Below are 8,656 nucleotides of genomic sequence, written 5' to 3' on the forward strand. Positions count from 1 at the left end.
TTTCCGTGTCCTTGCAACCAAGAAAAAGTGTTTAGCCTTGCATGTTTGTTGAACAACTAATCAAAAAGAAGAAAGAATGCATAATTTAGGGTTTCTTAGAGGAAGGGGGCGTTTTTCTCTCCTTGGCTGGCTGCTCCCCTTCTCTTCTCTCATTCTTTTTATATCCTAGGAAACCCTAGGTCTCTATTTTACAAAATAGTCCTCCATTAAGTAGACTGTTTACATTTAAGTACTTCAATAACTATTTTCCTAAAAAGGAGAAATAGCCTTGCATGAAATCTTCAAGCTTTGATTTAGAGGAGCTAAATTGCTGAAATAAAAACTTGGATATCGGTTTAAATGCTTCGGAATGTCATTTGGACTCGTTTCTTCACGAAACCTGTTTGCTGGCAGAATTCAGATGTCATCTTTGAAAAATCATATCTCCCTCATATGACATCGTTTTTGGCTACAATTTTGAGCGTTTATATAACTTTGAGTCATGAATCCAAAAAAATTGAGTTTGCATCAAGTGGACTTCTGTAGCTCCAGATATTCAAGTTGGAATGGCCAAAGGTCAACACTGGCAGATTGCGAGATTTGACTTTGAAGGCTGCGATTTCCATGCTCTTCCTTATTTTATTTTCTTGCCTTAGATGTCCAGAAAGGTATGGATGTTACCTTTTTAATTCCACTGGAATCACTTCATTTCAACCTCTAGAGCTCACGCTCTGCACAAAACATCGACTGAAGGTCAAATCTGCCAATTATCTCCAATTTACTCCTTTTTGCATCTTTCATCCAAAAGTGCCTTCAAAACATAAAACAAAGAATATCAAGGCATTTTATATATAAAACATAGGCAAAACACTAGTTAAATGTGGGTGAAACTATTGAATAATATGGTTGCATCAGAGGCTACAATACATATGGGTCAACCTATAAACAACCTAATCCAAGTGCAAGAATGGCCCAATTCTTCCACAACATAGACTTAGGGTTAGCATTAAGATGGCATCCTTGTTTGAATAATTAATCCTAACATTATAAGAATGTTTTGGAAGAATGTTTTGGTAGTTTCCAAATTCTACAAGGAAATTAAGGGGCATGAGCTATTACAAATATTTTCATGTTTATTTAGAAGAGTTAAAGTTGGTTTTGGGTTGGTTTCTTCTGATGCATTGTTTTACACTAACAAGTATAATTATAATCTGATTGTTAGAAAATTTCCCTATAAGTTTTCAGAGGTCTTTTTTATATACGATTAAAATTTTAAATCAATCAGACATCGCAATTGTTTTAAAATAAAGTCTAGAAGCTATTGTTCGTGTTATTGTTTTAGGATTAAAGGCAACAACACTTAAAGGTGATTGAATTAGGTATTCCACTAATTATGTCAAATAATGCAAATAATCACACTGAGAACATATAACAAAATAACCAACAACATAATTTAAGTGCTTAAAGTAAAGAGATAAGGAAAGTGAGATTGCAAACTCGGTTTTTAACATGGTTCGACAAGCTTACATCCACACCTTAAGTACTAACCATACTTGAGTATTATACTCTTTTACTAATCCAAGTGAAAGATCCAATGCCCTTAATGAATCCACATCAAGAAATTACACTACTTGAAGATGTCCCCTCTTTAAGATTTTCCTTTTGGTGACAATACCTCACCAATGCCAAGATTTTATCCAAACTCTTAAGTGTTTATTATTATGATTTGTTTACAACAAGATTCACTCTCTCAAAGAATAGATTATATAATTGAAAATTATAATCTCTATAGCTCACTCAATAGCAGTTAGAATGATTGAAGGTGTGTAAGTGTAATGAGTAATGAGTGTGAGATTTTATACTCTTGTGCTAGAATATAAAGATTTAATTTAGCACAACATAGAGTACATCATGATTGATGATTTCTAATTGGTATTTTCTTTTGGAATAACTTCTATATTATACATGTTCAGAATCTTTCATTAATTTTGCATAAAAGAGAGCTATATATATTTCCAAAAGAAACTAGTCGTTTACAGCTGTTATAATGTCTTTGTTGCCTAAAGCGGTTGACTGGTTCAAATGACCATATCATTCAGTCGAATGGTTCCTGCAAAATTCTCAGGTGTTCATCATGGATGAATAGTGGTCGACCGGTTAACTTGGTATGCCCAAGTAGTCAACCGGTTTAGCTTAAAAACCAGTTTTTACAGTTTTAAACCTAGTGAAACTTGAACCGATTAAATATATATCAATCCTATTTATGCATGCAATGTGAAGTGTGTGAGTTCATTTTAGTTTGCTATTGAGTAAGATATAAATATTTAACAAATAGCTCTAAAACACTTCCTTTATAACTAAGTCTTTACTTGCTTTGCATCTTGGACTTGTTAATGGATTTCTTCATTCAATTTCATATGCTTGTTGATGTGATCTTCATATAAAACTTGTTTAAATTTAATGTCATTCAAGCATATTATCAGTCCATTTTTCATTTAATTGTTATCATCAAAATATAAGATGTTATAAATATTAATATGTGAACCAAGAATTTATATTAGTTTCCTAGTTGATTTTGGATTTTTTTTTCTATTTTGTTTAGAACTCTTTCATTATTTTTCCATAATTGTTTAGGATATTATTTATCTATTATAAATAGGGTTATATAGCTTATATTTAGGTTTTTTTTTACAAACTTTGATTTTAGAATAATATTGTATATGTGTGTGAGGTATTCTCGTATTTTTTTGTTATCTAAAGAATTAAATTTGGCTTATTGAAGAACAATTTTCTTCATGGCATCTTCCTTAAACTTCTTATTCATGATTTACTAATTGTTGGGTGGAGGTTTGTTCAAAAGATGTTGGTGTTTAGGTTCAAGTAATCTGTGTCACGCTTATATCAAACTTGATTTTTTGCTTTCCAGGATTGTGACTATCTTGATTGTTACTAGATATCTGTGGGGTTTGTATCACTTTCTTTCAAAAAAAAAACATGATTTCCAATCTTAGCAGGAAAATGAGGGAAAATGATACTCAATTTAAAGTGAGTAAACAAAATTCCAATAAAAAAATCTAAAATAAAAAATTGGGTTGATTAATGATAAATTTTATTTGACAAAATTAGGAATTTTTATCGAATTGAAGAATATTATGTCTACCAAATTCAAATGAACCGACATTCTTTATGCTAATAAAAAAAATATTATAGATTTATTTAATACAAAATTTAAAAGATTATAAGAAAAAAAATTGACATTCATATATATTTTGTAACATAACAAAACAAACACACACATATATCTAAGAGTCCTTTTGATTGTTGCATTGTTAGAGAATCTGGCCATTCTCTTGTTACTTCTATGCAAATCAATACAGATTTTTTAGTGAAATTATATGAAAGATTTATTATTCTCTTGTGATTTGGTACTAATATTTGAGAGATCTCATTATAATATCGAAGTGTATCGACATATAGAAAATAGGATTTGATTTATCCATAGAAAATATTATGTCAATCACTTTCACTATATTCAATAAGAAAGCTAGTATTTACTATATATGATTATGAAAGATTTATTATTCTCTTGTGATTTGGTACTAATATTTAAGAGATTTCATTAGAATATCGAAGTATACCGACTTATAAAGAATAGGATTTGGTTTATCAATAGGGAATATCATGTCAATCACCTTCACTATATTCAATAAAAAGACTGGTATTCACTATACATGATTATGAAAGATTTATTATTCTCTTACGATTTAGTATTAATATTTGAGAGATCTCATTAGAATATCGAAATGTATCGACTTCTAGAGAATAAGATTTAGTTGATCCACATGGAATATTATGTCAATCACCTTCATTATATTCAATAAAAAAAGCTAATATTCACTATACATTGAAAATAATGGAAAAGGTACTATGTGAAGTAATATTTCAAAACCAATGTACATTGAGTTTTATTATGTTTAATTTTTTATAATACTTTATAATATATAAATTGTAAAATACAAAATTATAGTATTATTATATTATAAAGGATTATGAATTAAATAAAACTCATGTTAAAACCATTCATTACTAGTAATACATTTATTATATTATTGAGGGTAAATAATTAATATTTTTTCAGCTCACATATTTCTTAATTATTGGTCATCGCATGTGCACACTGTCGTAGGTTGCGCCAAGATCAACTTCAAGAAATTCTTTTTTTTTTCAATATGAACTCAGAGATTAGTGTCCAGAGGCACCCTATAATTTGAGAAGAAAAGAAAAAAAGCTTTTGATGTGATATATCATTATTGGATCTCATTATGAATTTGATGTCACAAATCATCTACATGCAGAAAACAGCACAATGGAGGCAAATAAATATTAATTTATTTATTGAAGAGAAAAGCAATGAGTTTATTACAATATTCTTTGGAGTAATACCATTTAATGATTAAAAAAAAAAGGATTTATTGATGCAAGCATGCTTGCAAATCATTTCAATGCAAATAAGAAGTAAAAAGGGAAGGACCATCTCATTTCAATGATGCATGGAAATTTCTACACAACGTCTTCTCAAGCACAGCACAGCACAGCATACTTGATCCATCAACATAAAAGTGAGTGAATTCCAGTCCTCAAAGGCACCAACTACACATTCAGAGTACTGTGTTTAAACTTTCAACCAAAGAAGCTGTACAAAATATGTATATCAAAACCATGGATCCCTTTTTAGCTGCTCTGAAGAACTTTCTGTGGATCAAGTTGCCCGCTACAATAGCTGGAAGGAACAGCAGAAAGTTCCAGTCTTCCTTTCCACTCCTCACCAGGTTTTAGCGTGATGGGTTTTTCAACCACAGCAGCCTCCACACAGAGCATATGCTTGTACTCATCATCTCCAAAATCAGCCATAGTCTTTGCCTTCTTGTCCCATGGATTCCATACCACTAAATGCAAGAAAAAGAAATAAAGCTAACATGCCAGAGTAGAAACAACTCTTAACTGCTACGTTGGAGCATGGAGAGGGCCCCTCATAAGACGAAGCATGAGTCTAGAGCGAATACCACCCTCTTTAGAGGTACACTTAAGATCTGTAACCTAACTTCTAAACTTGGACATTGGAATCTAGGATATAAAATTATGAATAGACATTGATTAGAACTATGCATGGTCAATTATTTTCCCATTTGTAAGGTAAATAGGTACTGAATGAATTTGGATACACACAGCAATGGTCAAAAAACTGACAGTAGGAAGAAGCAAACCAGGGAATAAATTGAAAAGGACATTGTAACATCATTATGGAAAACTAAAAACATGTTAAGAAGTCAATCAGGATAAATAAACATGAGAGGATTTTGTATCTTTGTTTTTAAAAACTCCATTGGCTATGCTATTTTATTCACACCCAGGGGAAAAAAAGATCCTTGCTCTTTCGAAGATCCCTCAAATTTAACAAGGTTAACAAGAATGTCAAGTTTACCAGCATCTGGAAGTCCATCTTTGCGTAATACAAAGGTTCTCTTCTTTTCGTGATCCAGAATAGCAATCTTAGTAGGAGTGCTAAGGTATATTTTGTCAACCTATATAATTGTAAATGCACAAGTTAAAACATTGCAATCAGAAGAACACAAGCATAAGGGAAACGTGTATCCTTAACCTACTTCTGATTCAAACGTTAGGGCATCCCCTTGTTCAGTAAATCGTTGCTTGTTCTGCAAGTTGTCAAGATAATCTAGTGTCTCTAAACACTCAACCCGCACTTCACTGAAAACAAGCAAATAAGAATTAGAAGGGGTTCTAACTAACAGAATACTAAAAAAATATGCACAAAAATATCCTTCTAGAGCATGCTAGAAGACAGACTCCTGAAAAATATACCACAACAAAAATTTTCTTATGGCTACAAAAACACATTGCAAGCAACAGAATGTTATAGCAGATTCCATGACATATTATTGTCAAAGACAAGATCAAACTTTCAGATCAAGAATCTAAACGGTAAATAAGGGAATAAATTTAAAACATGCAAGCAACAACTACATCATAGAAGACAGATACTGTCATAATGCAGAAAATTGCAACTTCTACTTTGAGAGATTAAAGCTATCTGCAAATGTAAATAGAAATACAATGCAATTTTAGTAATATCAGGAAGGATACAGCAAGTTAATTAATACCTGATGTCTGAGACAGAGAAATAAGTGTGATACGCAAATGTGAAAGTGAACGGCTTTCCATCAGCACTGGTATTCCTGATGCGAGATGTCAGCATCAGATCTCCCCCGGTTCCCAAAGCTACCCTCAAACGGAACTCACAACTAACAGCAAAGAGAAAGATGATCTAATAAGTAACTTTGTCTATCCCATTGGGAATGAGGAGTGGGGAAAGGATAATAAAGATTCTAGAACCTATGTTGCTAAATAAAGATCCAAGGGGTAAAAGATTATATGACTTCACCTGTAAGGCCACTTCTGCATATCCTCTTCAGACGGCTTAAGGATCAAATCAATAAAGGACTTAGAATTTGTGGGAAATGGAGGTGGGTCGGTGTCAATGCTCCAAAACCTATTCCTGGCAAATCCATGCTGCTCAAGGGAACCATGACTTCCAAACTGCAAATTCAGAGCAAGCTTTCTCAGCAAAGATGAAGCCAATTGAAAAAATGAAAAAGAAAAGTTGCAGAGTAAGTAAATACTTGAGGAAAGCATATCGGAATGCCTCCACGAATTGCCTTTGGAGGTTTGAATATTGCCTGCACAAGAAATTAATTATTGTCAGTTTGATTTTTTCATATGGTATTTGGGAGGGGAGGACCGAGATCAAAGTATCACAGGAAATATCTAACAGGTCAATTAACCTTTCTCATATCATCCAAGCACAGTGGTGACTAAGAACATGAAAATATTGTGATAGCAGCATAAGAAATACAAAAATCCAAAGCAGCAAAATATGGCAAGATATCCAATGTATGAAAAGTAGATTTAACTCACTCTAAACAATATCATTCACTACAGTACAAAGGAGAACCAACGCCTGTGACTGAATTTCTAATGATATCTTAGCAATCAGAGGTTTATTTTCTAGCAAAACAATAAAGCTCAACACAGCCTGGTGAATGTGAAAGATGTAATTAACTACCCTATCATTTTGTGAAACGATTTAAATGTCCCTATTCTACGTTTTCTTTGAGCATATTTTTGGAAGTGATAGTTTGAGTAGAGGACACCCCCATAGAGCAAGAGTGTCCACTACTATTCTAGTTTAAGGATTTAAACAATGTACTTTTTTATTTCTCAACCACTCTTTACATCTAATTAATGGTTTGTAACAAATATTACAGAAAAGAAATATTAAAAACTTTTGCTTCAGGATTAATAATGGGAAACAATTTCATGAAATCCCAGAATGAAACATGCAGAACAATGAAGGGAGGGAGAAAGTAATTATAATATTGCATGCACCTTACTGCTGACAAAAAGCAACTCCTCCCCGTGGTCATTCTTCCAGGATGTCACGTGAGCCCCATACAAATACACCTGGAGAAACAAGAAACATATCATCATTGATTTAAACAGAAAACAAAACTTGAATGCTTGTTTTTCTTGACCAAAACTGAACGATAAAACAATGACTATGCATGGCTCAACAACATTAAAATTTTCTCCATGATCAAGATATTGTTTTAGATGGAAAGCACCCGATCCAATCTATGGTTTTCTCGAATTAAAGAGCATATGCCAAAGATATCCTAAACACCACAGATCTTAGTCTCATCAAAATTCAAATGGAAACTATCACTTCATAATTTGTACGAAAAATCCAAGTAGGAAATCTTTCACTCGCTTTACTTGATAAATCATCAAAAACAACTAAACAAAGTAAAAATTAAACAAAGAAACAGTTGCATTAGAAATCCAAGGAGGAAAGTTGATGTGCAAACACAGTTTTAAAAAGTAAGCAAAAACAAGCAACCTAAACTTAATACTTTCTGTTTTAATTTAAGAATTATCCTAAAACCTAATGTATTTCTTATTATAATCCAAAATATTAATAGAATCCAATCTTGAATTAAATCTTTCAGCATAAAAATTTTTTTCAACAATTTCAGATCAGATCAAAAAAAAAATCATCAAAGGTGGGGGTTTTTATTGTGAATAATACCTCAGCAGTAGAGCCACGTGGATCGCGGAGCACAACCTTATCAAGACCGTTGATGCCTTTACACAACTCCACCGCTACTCTCTCGCTACCACTGGCCGCCATTTTCACTCTCCCTCTCCCTCTCCCTCTCTCCCTCTCCCTCTCTCTCGCACTTCTTGTCTTTATTTTTCTTTTTCTTTTTATTTTCTCTTTCTTTCTTGAATATATTTTTTATTTTTTATACACAAACCCCTCTCTGTGTCTCTGTGTATTTTCCTTTTTTCCTTTTTTCTTTTTGTTTGCTGAGTGGTTTGCTGATAATAAACGATACTGCCAGTGCTGCATTTCTCCTCTTTTTTTTGGCTGAAGTGTCCCTGGAGTTTCAATATACTTATATATTAGTACCTAGTCCTTTGACTCTTTTTGTTCATTCTCTTATATTTACTTTATTTTTTAAATGTGATTCTTTCAAAATTAATTTATATAGAATTAGGTCTGACCATTTATTTTGACTAACTTCCCAAGATTTCCTGC

General features: G+C 32.3%; 1 protein-coding gene across 1 annotated transcript; it reads right to left on the reverse strand.

Annotated features, from left to right (window-relative positions):
• Positions 1-4,495: 4,495 nt before the first annotated feature.
• LOC133690197 (putative glucose-6-phosphate 1-epimerase) lies at positions 4,496-8,445 on the reverse strand. The gene is made up of 8 exons (XM_062110421.1): positions 8,144-8,445; positions 7,444-7,518; positions 6,678-6,734; positions 6,440-6,594; positions 6,159-6,299; positions 5,643-5,745; positions 5,462-5,561; positions 4,496-4,925 (listed from the first exon to the last, which is right to left on the reverse strand). The coding sequence occupies exons 1-8, from the start codon at positions 8,243-8,245 to the stop codon at positions 4,711-4,713; spliced, it is 948 nt and encodes a 315-aa protein (XP_061966405.1). The 5' UTR covers positions 8,246-8,445; the 3' UTR covers positions 4,496-4,710.
• Between the last annotated feature and the right edge of the window lie 211 nt (positions 8,446-8,656).

This window comes from Populus nigra, chromosome 3, assembly GCF_951802175.1.
Source record: "Populus nigra chromosome 3, ddPopNigr1.1, whole genome shotgun sequence".
Taxonomy (NCBI): domain Eukaryota; kingdom Viridiplantae; phylum Streptophyta; class Magnoliopsida; order Malpighiales; family Salicaceae; genus Populus; species Populus nigra.

What these genes read in the sequence shown, in the direction of transcription:
- LOC133690197 (XM_062110421.1), bottom strand. Translation starts at nt 8,245, where the DNA reads ATGGCGGCCAGTGGTAGCGAGAGAGTAGCGGTGGAGTTGTGTAAAGGC. An exon ending in CACGTGGCTCTACTGCTGAG is followed by an intron (nt 7,519 to 8,143) that starts GTATTATTCACA and finishes TTGTTTCTCCAG; the next exon opens with GTGTATTTGTATGGGGCTCA. An exon ending in CCCTAACGTTTGAATCAGAA is followed by an intron (nt 5,562 to 5,642) that starts GTAGGTTAAGGA and finishes ACAATTATATAG; the next exon opens with GTTGACAAAATATACCTTAG.